The sequence below is a fragment of the Trichoderma citrinoviride genome (genome assembly GCF_003025115.1).
Source record: "Trichoderma citrinoviride strain TUCIM 6016 unplaced genomic scaffold BBK36scaffold_6, whole genome shotgun sequence".
Classification (NCBI taxonomy): domain Eukaryota; kingdom Fungi; phylum Ascomycota; class Sordariomycetes; order Hypocreales; family Hypocreaceae; genus Trichoderma; species Trichoderma citrinoviride.
This window is the reverse complement of record NW_020194714.1, coordinates 1462340-1484436: the sequence shown is the minus strand read 5'-3', so window position 1 is coordinate 1484436 and position 22097 is coordinate 1462340. Positions and strand designations below refer to the sequence as shown.

The 22097-nt window shown below is 55.0% G+C and overlaps 8 protein-coding genes across 8 annotated transcripts; 4 read left to right on the top strand and 4 right to left on the bottom strand.

The window, feature by feature from the left end:
* Positions 1–2967: 2967 nt before the first annotated feature.
* BBK36DRAFT_1117001 (hypothetical protein) lies at positions 2968–4845 on the top strand (the record flags this gene model as incomplete). The annotated part of the gene is made up of 2 exons (XM_024890301.1): positions 2968–3043; positions 3212–4845. 2 exons carry the CDS (start codon positions 2968–2970, stop codon positions 4843–4845), a joined length of 1710 nt encoding a protein of 569 aa, XP_024750425.1.
* Positions 4846–5926: 1081 nt separating this feature from the next.
* Positions 5927–7173, bottom strand: BBK36DRAFT_1199561 (hypothetical protein; the record flags this gene model as incomplete). Its single annotated transcript, XM_024897095.1, has 2 exons — positions 6446–7173; positions 5927–6391 (listed from the first exon to the last, which is right to left on the bottom strand). Exons 1-2 carry the CDS (start codon positions 7166–7168, stop codon positions 5927–5929), a joined length of 1188 nt encoding a protein of 395 aa, XP_024750424.1. The 5' UTR covers positions 7169–7173.
* Positions 7174–9721: 2548 nt separating this feature from the next.
* Positions 9722–10886, top strand: BBK36DRAFT_1164382 (mitochondrial carrier; the record flags this gene model as incomplete). The annotated part of the gene is made up of 3 exons (XM_024894639.1): positions 9722–9754; positions 9842–9894; positions 10004–10886. 3 exons carry the CDS (start codon positions 9722–9724, stop codon positions 10884–10886), a joined length of 969 nt encoding a protein of 322 aa, XP_024750423.1.
* Positions 10887–11105: 219 nt separating this feature from the next.
* On the bottom strand, positions 11106–12592 carry BBK36DRAFT_1117644 (nucleoside hydrolase; the record flags this gene model as incomplete). Its single annotated transcript, XM_024890378.1, has 4 exons — positions 11106–11448; positions 11533–12204; positions 12321–12406; positions 12542–12592. The coding sequence occupies 4 exons, from the start codon at positions 12590–12592 to the stop codon at positions 11106–11108; spliced, it is 1152 nt and encodes a 383-aa protein (XP_024750422.1).
* Positions 12593–13401: 809 nt separating this feature from the next.
* BBK36DRAFT_1117004 (hypothetical protein) lies at positions 13402–15053 on the bottom strand (the record flags this gene model as incomplete). Its single annotated transcript, XM_024890302.1, has 2 exons — positions 13402–14854; positions 14911–15053. The coding sequence occupies 2 exons, from the start codon at positions 15051–15053 to the stop codon at positions 13402–13404; spliced, it is 1596 nt and encodes a 531-aa protein (XP_024750421.1).
* Positions 15054–15551: 498 nt separating this feature from the next.
* On the top strand, positions 15552–18979 carry BBK36DRAFT_1118213 (DNA repair protein; the record flags this gene model as incomplete). The annotated part of the gene is made up of 3 exons (XM_024890450.1): positions 15552–15796; positions 15853–17821; positions 17882–18979. 3 exons carry the CDS (start codon positions 15552–15554, stop codon positions 18977–18979), a joined length of 3312 nt encoding a protein of 1103 aa, XP_024750420.1.
* A 226-nt stretch (positions 18980–19205) lies between these two features.
* Positions 19206–19757, bottom strand: BBK36DRAFT_1199549 (WSC-domain-containing protein; the record flags this gene model as incomplete). Its single annotated transcript, XM_024897094.1, has 2 exons — positions 19206–19416; positions 19489–19757. 2 exons carry the CDS (start codon positions 19755–19757, stop codon positions 19206–19208), a joined length of 480 nt encoding a protein of 159 aa, XP_024750419.1.
* Positions 19758–20348: 591 nt separating this feature from the next.
* On the top strand, positions 20349–21455 carry BBK36DRAFT_1135271 (secretory component protein-like protein). Its single transcript, XM_024892583.1, is given in 4 exon segments — positions 20349–20435; positions 20506–20617; positions 20633–20635; positions 20720–21455. 3 exon segments carry the CDS (start codon positions 20527–20529, stop codon positions 21256–21258), a joined length of 633 nt encoding a protein of 210 aa, XP_024750418.1. The 5' UTR covers positions 20349–20435; positions 20506–20526; the 3' UTR covers positions 21259–21455.
* Positions 21456–22097: the final 642 nt, after the last annotated feature.

The window sequence follows — 22097 nt, the reverse complement described above, 5'->3', positions numbered from 1 at the left end:
GAGACAAGCATTTGCGGCTGAGCCTTGAGGGACAAGGGTGGCGACGCTATTGTAGGTACTGTCGCATTCGATCTCGGTGAGCTAATCTCCGACTGTGTGAAGCTGACTTACCCGGCAATCGTCGTCATGTTTCCCATTGATCATGGTCTTCGACATGAATAGCTATGCCAAAAAAAGGCATACCGGTAAGATGCTGTTCTCATTTGACTAGGTGCTTAATCAGTCACGCTACTATCGCGACTTTGGGCCCTGTTTGGGACTGATGGTCGTGATTGAGTGATGATTATTTTGCTTGAGAGTGACTGTTGTTAAAACACCATATTGAAAAGCCCATCTGACGAAACATGATTCTTTCTGAACGGACGTAAAGACATGCTAGATCACAACTCTCTGCTCGATACAACAGAGTCAGCGGATATTAGTGTACCATTTACGCATTGTTGCTAAACTACCGGTAGATTTACGATGTGAGTTCTGGCGAATATATCGCGAAGCCATAGTATGCTTCACCTGCAACCCATTCTCAACCCTCCAGCACTCGCCTTTCAGAAACGAAACAAAAAGAAAAGAAGACGCCAAAACTGCAAAAAAAATCAAGGCGCATTCGCATTTCGAACGCCGGGATTTGCACCCGGGCTGTTGGCATCTGTTAGCAAGGCATCATTCTGAGCGGTTGACAGCTGCGGCACTCACTCTCTCCCTTGGGAGGGGAGCAGGTTCACTACTACCCCACGTCCGAGTTGCAAGCAATTGTTTGTATTGCAGCTTATAAACGGAAGTCCATCAGGGGGCTGCTGGTAATGGCCTGGGAGAAAGACCAAGGTAGGGAGGGCGTTGGTGAGCTGGCAGCTGGCACGCAGCTTGGACGTTTGCTTGTGCGATGGTGGTGAGGCTGCTGATAGGTGAGGCGTGGGGGGCAGGCATGGGAGGCTGCATACGCCCTGCTGCAGGCTGGCGTCGAGAGACTCCGTTTTGAATGAGCCTTTCGTGCTTTTAAGCTGCATTTTATTCATTGTATAAGAGCTTGTATTGGAAGCGGTATGTAATGCATCTCAGCCTGGAGGTTGGGCGTCATTGTTTACCGGAAGACGTCAACGGGAAAGTATCCGGAATAGCATACATCGTACTTGAACGTCATTCCGAATGCCGAATAGAAATAGATAGCAACCAGTTACCAGGGAGTAATGATTACCATCACCACCATCTCCCATTTCAGTTCTCATCATTTATGCTTTATTCAAACACGCCAAATACCTGGATAGACAGATACTTGGTGGAGCTGCTGGCTGCAACTCTCAACCGGGTTGCTCCGTCAACTCACAGCGTCTAATCACATGCAGTCAAGTCAAACAACACAACGACCGCCACTCCAAGCCAGGGTTCGGTAAGTACATACATAGCCTCGTCATCAGCCTCATCGTGTCCATGTTACCGCCATGTATAGGGAATTTCAATTCCCATCCCGTCCCAAGCACCCGCGCCAAGTCCAACCGTTGTCTTACTACTGCTATACTGCCAGCCAAGTGCCTGATCCATCTCGACTACTAGCTCAGCTCCGGCACAACACCAGCTCCCCCATCAAGACCCGTCTAGCCCCAGGCTGCTGATCAGCGGCATATTATGGGCCAGATCTCCCTAGCATTGGCACCAACAGCCCTAAATGGCTGTCGCGCCACGAGGACTCCGGATGTATCTCCGCGGCCAACTCCTCCTCGACGCTACCTTACGGAGTAGTACCTTGGACGCACTGGGTACAGTCATCACGACCACATCGTACCTTATGTGCAGTTGATAATGCTTATAAAGCGAAACCCAGCGCTGCTCATAAGGTATTCCTGCCCTTGTTTATGTAATGTCCCTGCCTCTACCCATCTCTGGACCCTCGGCCTCGAAGAGCTGCGCGCTGTCCGACGCCTCCGTAATTCCGCGCGACTCTGCTCGGGGAGAGTTGAGACAGAACCCAAGGGCATGGGCCAACGGTACCTGTACGTACACTTGGAAGTACTCATGAACAATTTCTGTCCATGCTCTCCGCTGACAAACCCCCCTGAGTCGGCCCATGAGTCCGTCCTGCTGCGTCTGTTGTTGGTTGGGTAGAGAACGTTAACGTCTCCATGTGTAGAGTACGAGTACCTGCGAGGTACCTGCGAGCTGAGGCAGCGCGTCTGCGCAATCCCAGCCTTTCGGCCCTACCTTGGGCTCTCCTCGCCGCAGCAGCTGAGCACGGATGCGGTGGTTGGGTCTGAATCATTCCAGAAGGCATGGAACTGAGCGAAGCACCTCTGCCCAAGATACGAGGAGGTACCTGTACCTTGCTTTGCCTCCTGGGGTCCTCACGTTAAGGTTGTCGCGTGGAAACCACGCCAGCTGGGTACCTGCTCAGTACCTCGATACTTGATCCGTCCGGTTTCAACTCAGGTACTCGTGGCCTGTGCAGAGAACGAGGCGCCGCCTCCGTGTGCTCGATTCGATACCTGAGCGTTTACCCTGATGGTACTCTGCCCGGGTACCCTGCGGTCCTTTACCGACCAGGTGCCGTTGGCCAAGCCTCGAGCCGTCAGTTCAGTCGAGCCTGCAAGTTTCTTGCTCTTAGGTTGCTCTTGCTCAGTCCTGGCCTCCTCACTCCTCACAGCCTCGCCTCAGTCGCCTCTCCCTCACACCTGCATCAAAGATATTCCGCCGTGCTGAGCGAAAGCCTCTTCTCCTCTTACTCCTCACTCACAGCCTCGTGCCTCGTGCCTCGATCCAGCCCTTTGTTTGTCCGTCTCGTGCGCCCCAACCTGCATCTCTGCGTAGCCTCTCGGAGACTTTTGCACCAGGTGCCGGACCGCCGTCGATTCATCCTCTTTTCTGCGCCCCTCTTCCAAAGGCCCTGCCTATCAGATCCGGCTGGCAGAACTTGACGCTGAAGCCAGAGTCGTACTGCGTTTGTGCGCGCCCTTGTGCTCGCATTTGCCTTCTCTCGCCATGCCGGCCATGGCTCTCAGCATGACCCAGCCAGCACCGGCTGGCCCACAGAAGCATCGGGCCTGTGATGAGTGCCGTAAGTCTCCGTGAGAGAGAGAGAGAGAGAGAGAGAGAAACAGGGTGAGGGAGGATGACAGAGGCATACAGAGGGGAGGAGAGAGGGGGGGCTCGCCGGCGAGTCCACGGGTGCGGGAGGCGAATCCGGGTCCCGGAGACTTTGTTACTGACTGCGTTTGCCGTGTAGGATCCCGCAAGATCGCCTGCTCCAAGGAGCCCAACGGCTGCGATCGCTGCCTGAAAGACGGCCACCCGTGCGTCTACTCGGCCCAGAAGCCCATGGGACGCCCCCGAAAGCGGCGGCATGCGGAGACGGACGACGGCTCGGCAGCCTTTTCTGTTCGCCTTCCGGGTTCTGCGCCTGCTACCGCTGCCTCCTCGCAGCCAGCGTCCTTACTCGGGTCTGTCCCGAGTTTCGTTTCGTCCTTTGCTCCAGCTCCACCAGCTCTGACTGCTGCTGCTCCTGCTACTGCGGTCACTGCTGCTCTTTCTCATGCGCCATCCGTTTCGATTCCCACTTCAACTTCAGCTCATCTTCCGCCATTTCCTCTCTTTGCCGCTGCGAATCACGACGAAGCTGCGTTACAGCCACTTGTTGATGCTGGCCATTTCCATAGTCAGCACCACCTTCACAATGCCACTGCTCACCATCACAACCATCACCAGCACGCTGCACCGACGCCATTTCCAGTTTCGGATCTCATGGGCACATCCCTACAGCTTGACACGCTCGACCTTGGCCACCTGCTGCTACCCGACCAGGGTCTTGCCAGTCTTGATGTTATGGGGATGAATTCCAGTGTGCAGGCCACACGCTTGCAACCGCAGAGCCAGGAATTGTTCGATGGCGGGGTCACGTCTGCCATGGCTCTGAGACAGCCTGGTTTCTTCCAGGGCCTTGACTTTGGAGACAGCAGCGAGGCCATTGATGCCTTGCCCAAAGCCTCCAACGACTATCAGCAGAAATGGACTCCTCGATATGAGCAGCTTCCAGCACTTAGCGACTCCAGCCCAAGCAGCCATTCCTCCAACTGCTTCGAATCATCGGACCCTACCAGCGCGGATACGACGACCTCGGCATCGGAATCATCAGCACCCACCCACTGCACTTGTGTCTCCTTGATCTCTACAACGATGCCCTCGCTGATGTCACTCCCGGCTGATACCTTGTCCGCGATACGCGTCGCCCGCGAGGCCACACGATTGGCACATGATACTCTCAACTGCCGTCAATGCTATTCGGACATGTATGATCTCTCAAAGACTGTACCCGCCTCTCGCGTTCAGAGTTCCGTGTACCTCGGGGTGTTCGTTCGCACGGCCTGCAATGCCTATAAGTCGATCTTGGCTATGATTGACAGAGACGCTGAGAGGGCCAAAAAAGACGGGAAGCTCATACACTTCAGCCTCCAAGAAGTGGGCGGGATATTGGCGCGCTTCATGGACGCGGGTAGGGATTGTACCTCTGTCGATTACGCACTGCTCAAGTGCTATAACAACAAATCGCTGCAGCCCGAAATCTGGCGGACCAACATGCGAGCCATCATCAAGGTTGATGTTTATGGATCCAACCACCTGGCAACATTTGGTTGGCTGGACCGCAGCATAGACTCGCACGACTACCTCTATCGAGGGTTGAACGATGTCATCCTGTTACTCGACGAGAGGAACAACAAAAGACACGACATGGCGGATTCTCTGATGCAGGCGTGCTATGGCCACGCAGCGCAACCAATGTCATGCCAGCGCCGCCAGCAGAGACATTGCGTGTCTATGCTTGATGAAGCGAGAATGGAAATGAGTAGTTTGGTGATATCATAGGCAGGTTGCGACTCATGCGTTCTTGACTTGATGAGCAGTGAAAGCGGTTTGCCGGACTGGAGATTCTCATCATTCAACTGGGATCATCACTCCTTCTCTTCTTTCCCATCATAATTCTCTTCATTTGCAATTCTTTCTTCTTTTTCCGACTTGTTTCCACTCTTTACCCCGCTTCTTTCATATCTGGGCATTGAGTATACGTGAGGAATGGGGAGCCGGCGTTTTTGGTTACCGGGGCGAAAGCATGGGACATGAAGGGCATCAACTGGATGATACGGGCCTTGAGGCATCGATTGGATAATTAGGCGAGCGCCTTGAATGGTTATGGTCTACATAAATTGGCTATATGGCGTATGGAATGATTACATGGTGTCGAACCAGGGAATACAATTGCTGGTCGTATCAGTTAGCAAAAGCTACTTTGGTAGAGTCTTATCCCCCTCGGTAAGACTTGAGGTATGGTTATTGGCAGCCTTTTCTTCTCCGTCATCATTGACTTGGTATTTCTATAAAAGTTCAATAGGACTTCATCTTTTTCATAGAGGACACAAACTTGCTACTACTTGGGTATATCATGTATGTGTGTTTGATTGTCTCCAATAGGTATGTAGGGAAAACGAAGAAGGAAGAGAAGGTATAGAGGCCAAATATACTCGACAAAAACTCCGCCGTTCCATGCAGTTTTCAGCAGTCCAGATGCTTGTACGTTCAGTCTGTGCCAACGCAAAAACCCCGACATCCCAAGATGATAACGCCAGCCCCTCCCTTTCCAGCCATTTCCGCTGTGCTGTGAATGCTATAATCAAAAGAGTAATAGAGAAAGTAGAAAAAAAGAGAATGGGCGAGCCATTCTTGTTTCGTGGAATTTCCTCCTCATTTGTGCATGTGTTCCGATTTTCATCCCCTTCTCCCACAGGGCAGCCAGCCTAGCCCCTTCATTAAGCATTTGATGTTGTTCAGAGTTTGTCCCTTTCCCCCTTTGTGAGGGGGTAATTCATATGCATCCCACAATCAGGTTAGGTTTCCCATATTCTTGCCCATCCGATGTCGTTGGCCAATTGTCAAGGGTTGACACCCCCAATCACTCTTCATCCTCAATCAGCGACAAGATATCCATCTCCGTCTTGACCAGCCTCTCAAATTCCTCCCTCTCAATGCCCGACGACCGGGCAAGCAGGTACAAGCTGCGGATACTCCGCGAAACGTGCTGCTTGACGCCAAACTCGTTCTGCTCCTGCTTGCCCGCGGAGGCCTCCAGCCGGGCGACGGTGTTGGAGCCGTTGGAGCTGGCGCTGGATTCGGGACGGGGGTGGAGGAGGGCGAGCTCCTGGGCGGACGGCTGCAGCAGGTCGGCGGCTGCTGCTTTCTTCGGGCTGCTGTTGCTGAGGCTGTTGTTGTCTGCTTCGGCGGCGGCGGCGGAGGACCAGGAGCTGCGGGTTTCGCTGCTGGGGTCTGCTGCAGCGCGGCTGCTGCCGAGGCCAAGGGGTGGCTGGACGTGTGCGCGCAGGAGAGCTTCCTCGTCTGGGTCGTGGTTGTCCATGGCGGGCTGGACGTCGTCGTACTGCGCGTAGTAGTCGTCGTCGTCGTCATCATCGTCCACGGCGGCCTGAGCTGCAGGAGCGAAAGCAGGAGCGCTGGCACCGGCTCGAGGCGCTGGGGAGCGATTGTTGGCGGGAGTGCGCGCGGGCGTGGCATCGTAGCGGTCCCAGTATCCGTCGTCGTCGTCATCGTCGTCCATCAGGTCTTCGCTGCTGGTGGTCGATCCGTTGTTGTTGTTGGTGGTGGTGGTGGTGTAGGTCGCGGCAGGTTTGGGTTCTTTGAACTTGGCTTCCGCCTCCGCAATGGTCGGCACGCCGCCGAACTGCGCAAAGGGAGCGGCCTTGTCGGCCAGCGTCATCTCTCCCACCCTCCAGCCGTCGCCGCCCCCCGCGGCATCGTTGACGCAGTACACCAGCTGGAACGCGAGGCCCCCCAGCTCGGACAGGACGGTCAGCGCCTGCAGCGTCTCCGGGTCCAGCCTCCGGTACCTCGTCTGGGCATCGTAGCTCCAGTCGACCTCGACCTCGCCCGAGACGGGATGGGGCTCCAGGCAGCCGCTCTGCACCAGCTCGACCAGCTTGGCGGCCTTGGCCGAGTCGTAGCACAGCAGCTTCAGCCAGGGCTCTGTGCTGGAGGAGGAGAAGAGGTTCACGCGCTGTCTCAGGATGGGCGAGAGGAGCGGCAGGATGCCCGTTGCGGGCTCGGTCGATACGGCGGCGGCTGGCAGGGCCGGGAGGATCGGGGCCAGCAGGCTGGCGAGATCTGGAGGTGCGATGCTGGCCATGGTAGGTCTCTCTTTTTTCTTGAATCTGTTGAGGGCGGGCAGAGAGAGCCTTTTTGCGGAAGGTGAGGTGGGAATGGGGCGGGTTTCGATTTGATGGACAGCGTTTAGTTCTTTGGCGTGATGGAGTTGATCAAGTTTTACTGGATGATGCCGGCGAGATTGTTTGTGTGAGGAGAGCAGAGCTTGGTGTTTAGGTTTGGTTCCTGAGGGCTGGAATTTCGTGGCAATTGGAAGTGTCACATGCGGCGCTCAGGCATCGAACTAATAAGCTGCAGTGGATTGGCTCAGGTCGCGCAAGTGGCTGAGTAGGTGGTGATGATTTCTTTTTTTTTTATAGAGGGAGAAGAAGATATTGGTGGGTGACGGATGGGTATTATGAATGGAGATGAGGAGAACAAGTAAAACAAAGAGGAGGAGAGGGAGGGAGAGACAGTGTGTGTGAGGGCGACGGAGTGACGTTAATATACACACAACTCCGTCACAGAAGCTCACATGCAGCTGCTCTCAGACATCGTGGACGCTGGAAGCTGGGGCCAGGCTTATGCGGGCGGCGTCAAGTGCATGTACTGCCCGGGTATCCGCCGACCCGGAGGCAACGTCGCGGCAAGGTTCCCTCAGAGTACTGCTTACCTTCTACACTCGGACGGCCCGCAGATTGAATCAGCTAGGTAGTAGTAATAGGTATTGGAGGAGGGGTCCCTTTCTGTAGCGTCTACTTAGCAGCTACTCGGCAGCCCCCCCCAATCAGGGACCGATGGGTACGGGGTCGTAGACAAAGCAAGCTGGATGGCGTTGCGGCCGGCCAATGAGCGGAGCGGTTGTGGCTCTCCGGGGGAAAGGAAGAACAAAGATGGAGGAGAGCGATTAATATCATTGCACTTCTTTTTGGCACGGGGAGATGGGGATTGTTTAATCTGCAATGGACTGGACGTTAGTGGTCAGTGGGGGAGGCGGGTTAGTAGTAGTTTGGGGTAACGTTTTATTCCCATCGCTGGCTGCTTCTTAAAGGGGGAGAGTGACGATGACGATGGCTGTGGTGGTGGTGATGGTGGCACGTTGAGAGTTTGTGTAGATGCGGTGCAAGGGCAGAGATCACCCTGGTTTCCATCCGTCTCCTCACCACTTGTGACGGATTATAGAAGGCAGCCTCATCTTATCCCCATCGCGAGGGTCTGCGCCTGAAAGGAAAAAAGTCGAGACTGCTGCTTATTGTCGCTGCATCATCAGAGTCCACAAGGGCTCATCCAGACAAAGACTCCTTCCGGTCAAGGCACCGCTCAACCGCAAGGATCAGCAGCCCCCCCTGCCGGAGCCTCACCGGAGCTCTTTGATGGGTTCCATTGCCCTTTTTCTCCGCCCTGATTTCTTCACATGCCAGATCCTCTCAGGAGCCCACCTTGCTGGCATTTCCTGATATTAGTTGCAGTAGTAATAGATGGGGATGTAATAGTAGATGAGGTGGACTTCCTTCTGCCCGTCGCTTGAACATGGGGGGACACGACACGGTCACCGACCCGCCAAAGGGGACCTCCGGCGACGCCAGCCTTGGAAGAGATGAGTTGCTGGCTCGCACTGCAATGGTAGGTAAGGTACCTAGTAGTATTACGGATACTACATACTGCTTTGCAGCATGCCTGATTCAACTTGCACAGACACACGGAGGCTTTGACGCCTGTAGACGGGAGGATTACCCGAATGATGCTCAGCTAAGACGGGATATCCGTTTCGGCGCATTTGCTTCGCCTGCCAGTCTAGGCACTCTGCCGTGAACATGTGAAGATGCAATTGTTCTCTGAAAAAGCACTGCATCTAGTTATACTTGCATTCTTTCGAAACAAACACAGACATTTGACCAGAGCTTGCAGTGATTCCCAGGCCATACGTCCAGACGGCTCTTCTAAGGGTGATGCCTTTGCCCATTCAGAGCATCCAGCAACATTCAGGGAGTACGAGTACCTAGTACTTGCTCCGTTCTAGGCGCTACCTCAGAACCGGCGCAACAAAACACAATGGCAGAGGTACCTGAGTGACTTGACCCTGTTCCTGGGCCCCGTGCCTGTCGTTTGATGTCATTGGCTTTCCCCATTCAGCGCCACGGGCATGGCGTCACATTTCGCTGTTGAACATTGAAATTGTAGAACAAAGGAAAACCACCAGAAGGAAAAAGTACACGATGTCATCGCCATGAGCTTCCCGACCACGCCACTGCCAGAATCACGATAACAACTCAAACCGAGCCTCAATTCCCGCGTCTTTTCAACGCTGCATCTCGCCCGGACGCCGCATCCCGCTCAAACGCGCATTCCGTCGGCTTCCATCCTCCGTGCCATTCCAGAAGCTCTATCGCAAACTCGTTATCTCGCCGGGCAAAAACATCATACCGACCTTACCTTGTCGCATCTCACACCAAACAGACCAAAAAGCAATACACAGCGAGCCTTGACCCCCCCGAACTCACTCCCGATCGAAACAATTCCACAATCAAAAGGACCCTCATACTCTTAGAGCACTCCTGCGCATCGCCCAACCCACCCTGAGGCGCAAAACTCCTGCATGTCGCCCCGAGGCGGCCACCTCAAAGATGAGGTCCGTTCTCCCCTGACCTCCCACAGAGATATCGTCTAAACTGCGCGCTCCGATGCTGAAACCTCCTCCTTTGCGTCTCCTTCACAGGGCTCCAAACTCCAAGTTGTATGCGCCGGTGCCATAGCCGGCCTCGTCTCTCGGTAAGCCACCTTTCGCTCTCCGAAACCACGGCAACTCTCCTCATGAGTTCTGCGCAATTGTCCCCCCTTCTCTTCTCGAATACAGCTGACAAGTTGTCCCTCCTCGCAGATTCATCGTCGCCCCCCTCGACGTCGTCAAGATCCGCCTCCAGCTCCAGCCGTACTCGCTCTCCGACCCTCTCGCCCCCCTGCGCGAAGCACCAGCCTACCGCGGCACCGTCCACACCATCAAGCACATCCTCAAGCACGAGGGCGTCACGGGCCTCTGGAAGGGCAACGTCCCCGCCGAGCTCATGTACGTGTGCTACTCGGCCGTGCAGTTCACCGCGTACCGCTCCACGACCGTCTTCCTGCAGACGGCGCTGCCCGGCGGCCGCCGCCTGCCCGACGCGGCCGAGACCTTCATCGCCGGCGCCGTCTCCGGCGCGGCCGCCACGGGCGCGACGTACCCGCTCGACCTGCTGAGGACGCGCTTCGCCGCCCAGGGCCGCCAGCGCGTGTACTCGTCGCTGCGCGGCGCCCTGCGGGACATTCGCCGCGACGAAGGGCTCCGCGGTTTCTTCCGCGGCCTGGCGCCGGCGCTGGGCCAGATCGTCCCCTTCATGGGCATCTTCTTCGCCTCGTACGAGGGGCTCCGCCTGCGCCTCGGCCACCTGCACCTCCCCTGGGGCAGCGGCGACGCCACCGCCGGCATCGCCGCCAGCGTCCTCGCCAAGACGGCCGTCTTCCCGCTCGACCTCGTCCGCAAGCGCATCCAGGTCCAGGGCCCCACGCGGAGCCGCTACGTCTACAGCGACATCCCCGTCTACACGTCCGCCGTCCGGGCGCTGCGGGCCATCTACGCGACCGAGGGCTTGCGCGGCTTGTACAAGGGGTTGCCGATCAGCTTGATCAAGGCTGCGCCCGCGAGCGCGGTGACGCTTTGGACGTATGAGCGGAGTCTGAAGCTCTTGATGAGCTTTGATAAGGATGAGGGAGAGACGTCGATATGATACGAAGTTTGTGCTGTGCCCCATGGAATTTATGAACCCCCTTGAACCTTTTTGTATGACTAGAATGTATTTTTTGTCTAGACTCTCTATGTAATCTTTCATGGCCACTGATGTGTTTCTATCCTATTGTGTCCACCAGTGTAACATATCTTTTTATCCAACAAGAAATCCGCTTTATACAGAAAAAAAAAAAAAAAAAAGAGACACACAAGACCGACTTCACTTGCTCAGCTGCCGGTTCGTCTCGTCCGCCCTCTCGATGCACTCCTCAATCACCTGCCAGAAGCGCTCGACGTCCACCCCCCTGGGGATCATGACGCCCGCCTCGCCCGCGGGCAGCGCCTTGGCGATGGTCCGGCCGGTCTGCTTCTCGCCGCGCTTGGCCTCCTCGGTGGTGCCCTCGGTGATGACGGTGACGTTAAAGCGCTCGTGGTGCTTCGGCCCTTGGCTCTTCTTCTCGTCCCAGTCGTAAAAGGGGATCTCGTCGGGGGTGCCGAGCAGGACAAAGGCCATGGCGAGCGGGTCGTGGAGCGGCGGGCCGGCGGTGATGCCAAAGACGTCGCTGAATTTTTCCTTTCGTCAGAAATTCGAGAAACGTTTTTCTTGGAAAAAACATGTTCAGGAGAAAAAGGGTTTCAGAACTTACGCATATGTCTTGGCGAAAAAGTAGAGCAGCTCGACAAGCATCGTCCGCAGCTCCGTCTTGCCCTTGCCCGTCTTCTTCTTCTTCTCCTCCTCCTCCCCTCCGTCGTTGCCGTAAAGCAACAGCTCCCGGACCTGCTCCGTCGCGAGCACCTGGTGGCTCAGGTCCAGCGGCACCATGTACATCTTGGCCGCCAGCTCCTTGTTGTCAAACAGCTCGGCGGCCGCCTCCGGGTCGACAAAGATGTTGAACTCGGCGTACGGCGTCGTGTTGCCGATGCGCTCCTTGCCGTCCACCCTGCCCAGCGGCGCGTCCGAGAAGCCGCCGCCGATGGAGCCGCCCATGATGCTCAGGCCCTTGATGTGCGACACCAGCTCCGGGTACCGGCGGAAGAGGGCGCCGACGTTGGTGACGGTGCCCGTGGCCACGAGCCAGGCCGTGCCGGCGGGCTGCGCCTTGAGGGCCGCGGCCATGGCCTCGATGGCCGGCTCCGGCTTCGGGGTGCACTTCGGGGCCGGCAGCAGCTCGGTGCCGTCGAGGCCGCTGTCGCCGTGGATGTCGGTCGGCGCGTGCAGGGGCGGTCGCTCGAGCGGCTTGTTGAGGCCGACGTAGAGGGGGATGTCGTTGTGCTTGCCAAACGCCGTCAGAAGAGAGGCGGCATTGTGCGTCGTGTGTCTGGTACGGTTTCAGCAGTCAGCTGCGAGTTCTGCTCGGCTTTTGTCGTCGTGGCAAGCAACGTGAAGGCTCTTCCTCGTCTTCTCTTCTGCCCCCCCCCTCATCATAGCACGTACTCGAGGGAAGCATTTCCAAAAACTGTCGAAATGCCCAGCAGGTTGATTCGGGGATGGTGAGCGGCCAGCAGGATGGCGAAGGCGTCCTTTTGCGGACAAGATCCGAGTTAGCTCGTTCCGTCTCCGATCAAGGCTCGGCCACCGGCCTCATGCAATGCGACCCTGCATGAAAGGCTTGCGTCTGAGGTTTGACAGAACTCCGAATGGGTCGGGAAACTCACATCGTGGCCCGGATCGCAATCCAACCAAACAGGCACTCGGGCGGATGACATTCTGACGGTGGCTAGGAAGGGAGGGGGTTTTGAGCCAGGAAACAACGCCAAGACGGGGAAAATGAATATGTTTTCTATGTCATCAAGCAGCGAAGAAAGCTCTCTTTATAGTTGGAGTTCCAGAGGGTCGCGGAAGGGCGCACGAGAAAGGGCTCAAGAATCGAAAGCAGGCATTCGCATTCCGTAATCGCCGTCACTCACAGCCCCCAGAAACATCAAAGTCCAGGATTCAGCCACCGCCCTGTCGGTTGACGGCGAGCCTCAAGCAGACACTCTCAGGGCAAGGAATCTATCAGGCCTTTCCGGTGACAGTTGATGCTCCATGGAAACCCGCTTCTACTTTTTTTTTCTCCGCAGTTCGCAAGCCTCGGAGTGGGGGAGTCCATGCAGCGACCGCTTCCTACTGCTGACCCCTCACGCACAAGTTGATGCTAAGCACGACTAGCATCGCCAGGAACCAAAAGTCTGTGTCATTGGCGTCTGGGATTTGATAATAGAAGCGGTTAATCCGGGCCACTAAGCCTCCACCCTGAGGGCACTTCAAGGACTCTGGAAATCATCGGCGTTTGGGCCTACACGTGACGGACCATCGTTGAACCCGGGTCGTCTTCACTCCTGAAGATCGCGGAGCTCCGCGATGGATAGCCAAAGTAGCCGGAGCTGAACAGTCATAATTGGGGTATCTAGGTAGTAGTAGTACGTATGGTGTCGCTTGCTCTTCTTCCATCCTGGGGCATGTAATCCGTAAAATGTCACCTAGCACATTGTCTTCTGCCGATTCAAGCAAGGCTGAGGCTTACTCAATCCTCTCACGCCGACTTCTTACGCTGCTCGACAACCCGCAACACATCGGCGGCGCTATTGACGTCGCCCTTTCGTTTCTTCGGCCCTCTCTTCCGCTTCGACCTGTCGCCTCTCCCGGACCCTTCCTCTCCAGCATCGTCGCCCCACCTCGATAGCTTGATCTTCTTGTCTTCAAAGTCCTCCTCGTCTTCAAACCTGCTGGTGCCGAAGCCCATGTCGATATCCTCGTCATCCCGGCTCTGCATTTCGAGGAGCTTCCTTCGTCGCTCTTCCAGCGCCTTGGCTTCTTCTTTGGCCTTGTCGTCCTGGTCGTCTTGCTCGATGGGTCTGAGAGATGCTGCTTTCTTGATTGCTGCCAAAATGGCGGGATCAGACATGGACGGCGCTCTGCCCGCCTCTTCGGAAATGAGGCCTGTCTTTGAGTCCCTGAAGTAATTCCGCCGTTCTGGTTGCGCCATCGATGGTTTCGGTGGCGGTGGCATGGTCTCGTTTGCCTCTGCATCTTTGCTTGCCTCCTGCTTGCTGTCGCTGCTCCTCTCCTCCTCATCCGATTCAGAGTCTGAGTCGTCGATTCCGGCTAGCGGATCGTAGTCGTCGCCGGCATCCTCAAAGATGTCCACGTCGCCGTCATCTTCTTCGGGCTCTTCCTTCTTCCGATATTGTTCGGGAATCTCCATCCCCAGTGGCTTGGCGCTCTTGTCTGGCATGAGTAGAGCCTTTCGAGCGTCCTCCTCTTCCGGTTGTACCTTGCGCACTTTCCTCTTCTCATGTCCATCTTCATCCACAATGATCAGAACCTCTCTGCCTTTGCTGTCCCTCTCGATCCGCGTTCCTGGTTTTTGCTTCGCTCCAATCTTCTTGAATCGGTCTCCAAGGGTGGATTCTTTCTGTTGCTGCGCTGCTAATCGGGCGGCCTTGAGCTCCGCTAAGATCTGATCGCGTGTCCTCTTCTTGCCGGGCGCCACGGGCACGGTTGTTAAAGTGCCCTTCTTCTTTTCTTTCTCTCTTGTAATGGCTTGTACGTCTTGTTCCTGGATCCGATCGAGCTCGTCCTCCACGTCTTCTTCTGCTTCTGCAGCCTCTTGCGCGCCATCTTCCGTCGTTGGCTTGTTCCCGTAGACATCCTCTCCTTTGCGTATCCTTTCGAGGAGCTTGAAATCCAATCCTTTCACCAGATGGGTGCTTGAGAGATCTCCGCCTGCAATCTGGAACCGTAGCTTTTCGTATGTCGCCTGGTCGATTTCTTCATCCTTAAGGGCCTTTTCCAACGCCTTCAGTCTCTCTTCTCGCTCGTCTTCTTCGGACTCTCGGGTCTTCGCTCTATCGACGTAGCCTGTCCCCAGTTTCACCCCCTTCGGCACGGATGTCTTGAACTTCTTTGCGGGATGTAGAGCTTGATTCCGTTCTGCCAGCTGTCTCGCAAAATCGGCCTGCGCGCCTCCTAAGCCCACCGATCGTCTTGGGAAAGCGCGTCAGCAGAGCCACTCCTACTGCAAAGGACGCAAACTACTTACGGTGTCATCGGGATGCTGCTTCGCTGCCGAGAACCCAGGGAGCCGGTGTTCGCCCCAGGGCTCGTGCCTTTGGGGGAGGCGCCATCTTTTGCCGATGTGCCCGACTTGGCGAGCAACAGCTTCCGGAATTGATCATTATTCATAATGACTGGGATGCTCAGTATGCGACAACTCTCGGCCAACAACGAACAGAGAGAAAGACAGCGAAAGCACAGCCTCGTCTTCCAAGGCTGGAGGTGTAGCGGCGGAAACCTTCCAGGTCACGGGACAGCGTGTGAGAGGCGCGCATGACAAGGCTCCACCCGACGCGGCAACTTTGCGACTCATCACGTCACCTCTCCGAACAGCCGCCTCTCACGCCTTGCAAAATTTCCAGCATCGCCAGTGACATGTCGCTCTCGGGTATTTACCAGCAGCCTTGCATGGAAAGTGTATGACACGAGGCGCATGGCATCGGACGTCCAGAAAATGCCGTCTCTAACGTGTCCAGCGATTCCCTTTCCCTGCTTTATCGACTGAAGCTGTGGGGCTTCACGGACAGGCGTTGCTCTTGATATGGGCGATCGTTCATCAGCCGGGTTCGCCAGCCGATCAATATTTGAACCCCTGAGAATACGTATGGTGTACTTCCGCTGGTCAAGATGAACAGCGTTCTGGAAAAGAATTCCTCTTCCGTGAGGAAGCGCATCGAAAACCACACCTTTGAGGATGAAGAAGGCGAAGAGTATGAGGGCAGCGAGTTCAATGGCTTTGGCGACTACTTCCGGCGCAAAAAGATCAAGCTCCAGAATCTGGATGCCGACATACGCGCGGCATCCGATAAGCCGCCGATATTCAAGGGGGTAGTTGCTCATGTGAATGGCTACACTCAGCCGCCCCTACAAGTGTAAGTGCTCCAGCTTACGACCATTGCCCATCAAGGCACTAACGTAGGCCCGGTAGCATTCACCACGAAATTGTTCAGCATGGCGGTGGCTTTCTCCAGTATCTGGACTCGAAAACCATGGCCACGCACATCATCACAGCGACCCTGACCCCGAAGAAGGCCATCGAGTTTAGCCGGTACAGGATCGTGAAGCCCGCATGGGTTGTCGATTCAGTAAAAGCCGGTAAACTATTGCCCTGGACGGACTACAGAGTATCGAGCGAAAGCCCTAGCCAGAAGGTCTTGAAGTTTGATAGCGACAAAGGACTTACTCAGGCCAGCCCGGCGGCCAGGAGGGGATACAGGGAGCAGACGGAAAACAGCTTCTACACGAGTCAGATTAAAGCTGCAACTCAGGGTCAGGGGGTCATTCAGCTGCCAGAGCAGTCTGTCTCGTCTAGCCGATGGCAAAACGACATTTCAGAGATCCTGCCGCAAGGCGCGGAGACCGCCGCCATAGCCGCAATTGAAGGACATTCGACAGTTGATTTGGACGACGAGGATTTTGAGAACGAAATCATCAACTTCGAGCAGCATGCAGCGGCCCAGTCGATCGGCCAGGCAGACACGTCGGAATCGCCGTCTAAGCAGATGACATCGGAAGAGCATAACGCTTGGCTCTTGTCGGATCCAAGGATAAGAAAGTCATCTACCGCAAATCCCGACTTTCTCAAGCAATTTTATTCGGAGAGCAGGCTGCATCATCTCTCGACATGGAAGGCCAACTTGAAATCGTCGATGCAACGACTAGCGGCCGAAAAAGGACTCTCAAACAGAAAGACCAAGAGCCGGCCGGGCTTGAGGAAGTATATTATGCACGTGGACTTTGACGGTTTCTTCTGCACAGTATCCTTGAAGCGTCACCCTGAATATGTGGACAAGCCCTGTGTCGTCGCTCACAGCACGGGTGCTGGATCAGAAATCGCGAGCTGCAATTACGTTGCTCGGAAATCCGGGGTCAAGAATGGCATGTGGATGAAGAGAGCTCTCGAACTTTGTCCAGATATCAAAGTTCTGCCCTACGATTTCCCCGCATACGAAGAGGTCAGTCGGCAGTTCTACGAGGCCATTATGGAAACGGGTGGCATTGTACAGAGCGTAAGCGTCGACGAGGCCTTGGTGGATGTCACAGATGTCGTGCTTGCGGCAGCGCAATCACATGGTGTTGGAGTTAGTGAGGGCAGTCTATGGAGAGAGCAGGCAAAGGTCGACGAGATGGCGCTGGCCTTGCGCAACAAGATCAAAGAACAAACCAACTGTTCCGTCTCAGTCGGCATCGGCGCAAACATTCTGCAGGCCAAGATTGCTCTGAGGAAGGCAAAACCTGACGGACAGTTTCAACTGCGACCCGAGCAAGTCTTGGAAGTCATCGGCGAACTCAAGGTGGAAGAGTTGCCAGGAGTGGCGTACAGTATCGGTGGAAAACTGGAAGATTTGGGCGTCAAACTCGTCAAGGATCTCAGGGATATCTCCAAAGACCGCCTCGTTGCAGCCTTGGGTCCCAAGACCAGTGAGAAACTGCATGACTACGCCCGCGGAATCGATCGAACGGAAGTTGGAGAGCAGCCTCCCAGAAAGTCCGTGTCGGCAGAGGTCAACTGGGGGATCCGCTTCATCAGCCAAGCAGAAGCCGAAGAGTTTGTCTACAATCTCTGCAGAGAATTGGAGAAGCGTTTGGTGAATGAGCAAGTCAAGGGAAAGCACCTCACGGTGAAAATCATGAGGCGCTCTCTCGATGCCCCTCTTGACCCGACGAAACATCTGGGGCATGGAAAATGTGATACTTTCAACAAAAGCTCGGCCTTTGGTGTTGCGACACATGATTATCAGACCATTGGCAAGGAAGCAGTTTCCATACTGCGTTCGTTCAAATTCAGCCCCGGAGATCTTCGTGGAATTGGCGTCCAGATGACAAAGTTGGAGCCCATCAAGCTGAATCCCCTCGCCGTAGACGGCAGCCAGAGGAGGATAGCATTTGCTCCATATGTCGGGCAACAGCCTCGGAAGCAGCAGTCGAGGGCGGATCTGGCTGCCATTGTTGAAGAGTCAGGCAACGAGAAGAATGCAGGGATGGATGGGTCAGAACTTAAAGCTCGAAGCGATGAGCCTGTCACACCTCAGAAAGCCAAGCCAGCACAAGACTTCAGTGCACCTGATTCAGGTGGTTCGAGAAATGCAAATACTCCACGCAAGGTCTCAGGCACCCATTTCTTGCTACCGAGCAGCCCTGATTCTGCGGTCTTGGCTGAGCTACCTCAAGACATTCGTGCCAGGCTTATGGTCCAGCGTTCCAAGGGAGATGCCTCCGAGCCTCAGAGGAAGGCTCCTAAGTCAAGATCGCAGAGTCCCATAGGAGCGGACTTACTGTCCTCCCAGGTCGATTTGGAGGTGTTCAATGCCCTACCAGATGATATGAAAGCTGAGGTGCTGGCGCTTTACGGACGAAAGCCGGCAGCGCCGCTACCACAACCCTCGCCTCGAAAACCCGAAACGACCCGATCCAGGAGGCCAGCAACTCCAACGAAACCCAGCGCGGCCCGTGGGCTTTTTGGCAAATTGTCTCGCCAGCGAGATGCTCAAGCGGGAGTTATTCAGACCAACTTTCGGAGGCCAACGTCCGCAGCGGGTCAGCCCGAAGGGGTTGAAGAATTGGATCCTGATTTTCTAGCAGAGCTCCCAGAAGATGTCAGAAAAGAAGTAATTGCCGATCACAGACGGCGGGTGCTTGCAATGCAGTCAGGATTAGAGGCGCCAGTTACGAGAAGCCATCAAGAAAGGAATGTGCTTCCCGGGGGACAAAAGACGATTGAGTTCCCCATGCTGCCGCCGGTTATCGCCTTTTCTGGATCTGTCACTTCTGCCTCGGAGATCAAGGACATGATTGATGCGTGGCATGCGCAGACCAGAAAGGCCGGGCCACATAAGAGAGATGTCGATGTTTTGGAAAGATACTTGGTCAAAGTGATCAAAGAGGAACGAGATCTGAATAAGGCCGTTATGTTGGCCAAGTGGCTGGATGTTGTGGTTGGTCAGGACGGTGTCGATAGCAGAGGCAGTCGAGCTTGGAAACTGGCTGTAAATGGCATCAAGGCGGCGATGCAGTCTGCTGTAGAAGAAAGGGGCTTGGCGCCCTTGCAGATCTAGTAGCTGTATATATCTCAAGAGGGGATTGCATATTAGGAGACGACGATGAATGGACCATGTAGACCCTATTAGTGTATATCAACATGTATATAATCTCCCTCTTATATGCATGATCATCTATGAAACAAACCCATATGATACACTGTGTCCGTTCGTTTCTATGCAAAAGTAGCTCCCATTTACACACTCACAAAACGTCTAATAGACAGGCATTATCATCATGGCATTACCACATCATCATCATCATCACCAGCCCGGAGATCGCTAGACAAAACACGCTCGAAGCAGACACTCGACTCGCAAAAGAAGCGCGATAGACGGACAGTTTCAAGGAACCACCACATGCGGTGGTGTTGTCGCCCTCGCAGGGATAGTTGCACGCCGTATCGTCGAGCTTCTCAGCTATTCCAGACAATGTCTGGGCACACCAGCATTCTCTAGAACAGCCATCAGCACGTCCATAACTATCCCCCACTGAAAAAAACAAAAGGTCGACTGAGAAACATTACCTTGACCACTCCAGCCCAGCATACCGATACTCGGTGCTTCCATTGCCGCAAAAGGCAAGGCATTTCGGCACCGTCATCTCGCCTGGCAGACTCTCATCGATGCCGCCGCCCAACGCGCGCGTCTCGGCCGACCCCGGGACTTGGGTCGTTTCGTTGAAGCATCCGTAGTAGATGTACTTGTCGGAGTCGTCGTATATCGAGACGGTGGCATCGGCAGCGCTGATGAGCGGGATGAAGAGTAGGAGAAGCAGCTGCAGTAGGAGGGTCATTTGGATGGTTTGGTGCTGCTCGTGGTGTGTGTATTATCGGGATTATGTTTTTGGGGTGGCGTGTTTTATCGCAGGAAGCAACAACGCGGTATACGAGATTGAAGCTGTGTTCTTAAAGCACAAAAGCGCTTGATGGTGAAGAAACACGCAGGACGGCAACTGAACGCTAACAGAGTGATCAAGCTGGACAACGGGAAACGAGAGTCCGGAAGGGGCTGAAGGGGACAAACAAAGGCGTAAAAGCAGAACAAAGAGAAAAAGTATTTGAAAGGGCAAAGAATTGCTGGCATGCAGCTGAAAGGCAGCCCTGCTTGCAGCAGCTGGTGCCTGTAAGCTGCAGCGATAACGAACCTTCCCAAGCTGCGGGTATCTGATACGATGATGGAGGGGCTAATGCCGCCATACATCTAGAGTACCGCGACTTCCAATCCGTTAGCGGCGCAAAGGCAAGCGTTGCTTTTCTGCTGGTACCATCTGGGGGAGCTAACCCGCGAAAGTACTGGTACCTCGCCAATGCTGGTCCCTCCGCAAATTTAGACTCTCCAGCTCCCCCACGCACTGCAAGTTGGTTCAATTGACGGACACGATAACCTCTTCTGTCCTTTTTTCCTCTTCTTCTCCCCCATTGTTCCACGCATCACATGGTTGCAACGAGCGCTGCGCAACGGCTTCTGTGACTTTCCGACGACCGTCTCTTGCAATCGTCCTCATACTCTGCTCATACCTACCAGGACCGAACAGCGCTTCTTCTTCTCGCGCACAAGCTACCATGAGCTCATCCTCCTACATTGATTGGTCCAAGACCACCAAGTCCAAGGACTACCGCGGATCGACGTCCTTTGCGACTTTCCTCATCATCGGACGTATGATGCCCTGTCAATATTCTTTTTGCCTGCGCCTCGCTTCGCCGTAGCTGAGCGAGGACGGCCATTGTGTGCCAATGTGCTAATACTGGGCTCCAGCGACATGCTTCTTCCTGGGCATCCTCTTCGCGTCGTTCCCGTACGACTTCCCCCTCCTGTGGACGAAAGAACCCGTCGCCGCCGACTACTACGACCAGCTCGAGACGCACCTCAAGTTCGTTCACCAGTCGCCGCCGCTCATCGGCCGTCTCCTCAACATCATCATGAGCGTGGGCTTCCTCGGCCTCTTCATCAAGCTCTTCCGCCCCAGCGAGGCCAACTTCCTATTTGACGGCGCCTCGCTGATCCTGTACCTCATCGGCGTGGCCGTCTACGTCTCCAACATTGTCAAGGGCCTGCGCACCGTCAGCTCCGGCTTCTGGCACTCGGAGGAGTTTGCCGCGTCCAAGGGCCGGTTCGACGGCGAGATTGTCCTCGGCAGGGAGGACAGCCTCAAGGTGCTGGCGGCGAGCAACACGATTCTGGCGCTGGTCTTGGTGGGAATCCTGGTGTTGCAGGCAGGGCAGTGGTATGCCGAGAAGAGGGACTATGACGACGAGAAGGAGGTGGCGAAGAAGGAGGCTAAGAAGAAGCAGTGATGGGATGGAGGACTGTGTGATACTGGGACGGTGTTTGGCCGTACGGACGGCGAGATGTCTTGGGCATGGTGTTATGTATCACGACGATGTGGTGTATTTGTAGCATCGGGTTTACCGGATCTCCGCGAGGTTGGATAGTATAAATCGCTCGTATGGCCGAAGGATGCCTTGATGGCGGGCCGTTATATGTAGTAGTAGTAATATCACACTAGAGACAAGATTAGAAGCTTTGAGGGGTGATGAACTCCTGTCTTGTGTATACGATCCCTCTGGCGGTCTGTCTGCATTTCCGTTGAGTAAGACAACACCAAGCGAGAATGACCCTTCCTAATCTCTCAAAGTTGAGAGCACTATGTGGGCGTGAGACTCCAACTTGCTCCATGGAAGAAATGAAGATCAACAGGGTTCCTCAGCCCTTCTTGTTTGGTACATATAGAGCTACCGTACGTTGAGAGTCAGGCACTCATTCTACTGACGTACTACTGTGGAGGGCAATACGAATTGTCCCATCTTGGCGAGTGGATATGGCTTCACACATCTTGGCCGCGAAAAATTATCTGATCATCTGATAACAATTCTGCATCGTCACCATGCGGGTCCAGATGAGACGCTAGCCAGGTCCTAGACATGAGGGCCTGCATGGGACTCCGTAGACTAAAACCACTTCATACCCGGTTTATTGAACTTGTCAGGTTTTTGCAAAGGGAAATCCCCTCTCTTCTGAAAGCTCAACTCATTCGTTTTGTAAGAAGTATTACATGATGAATTCTGGATTCGGCGTGATGTCGATGTGGAATGAAGGTTTGGGAGGAGCACACGATTTGCCTGTGTAAGTGGGC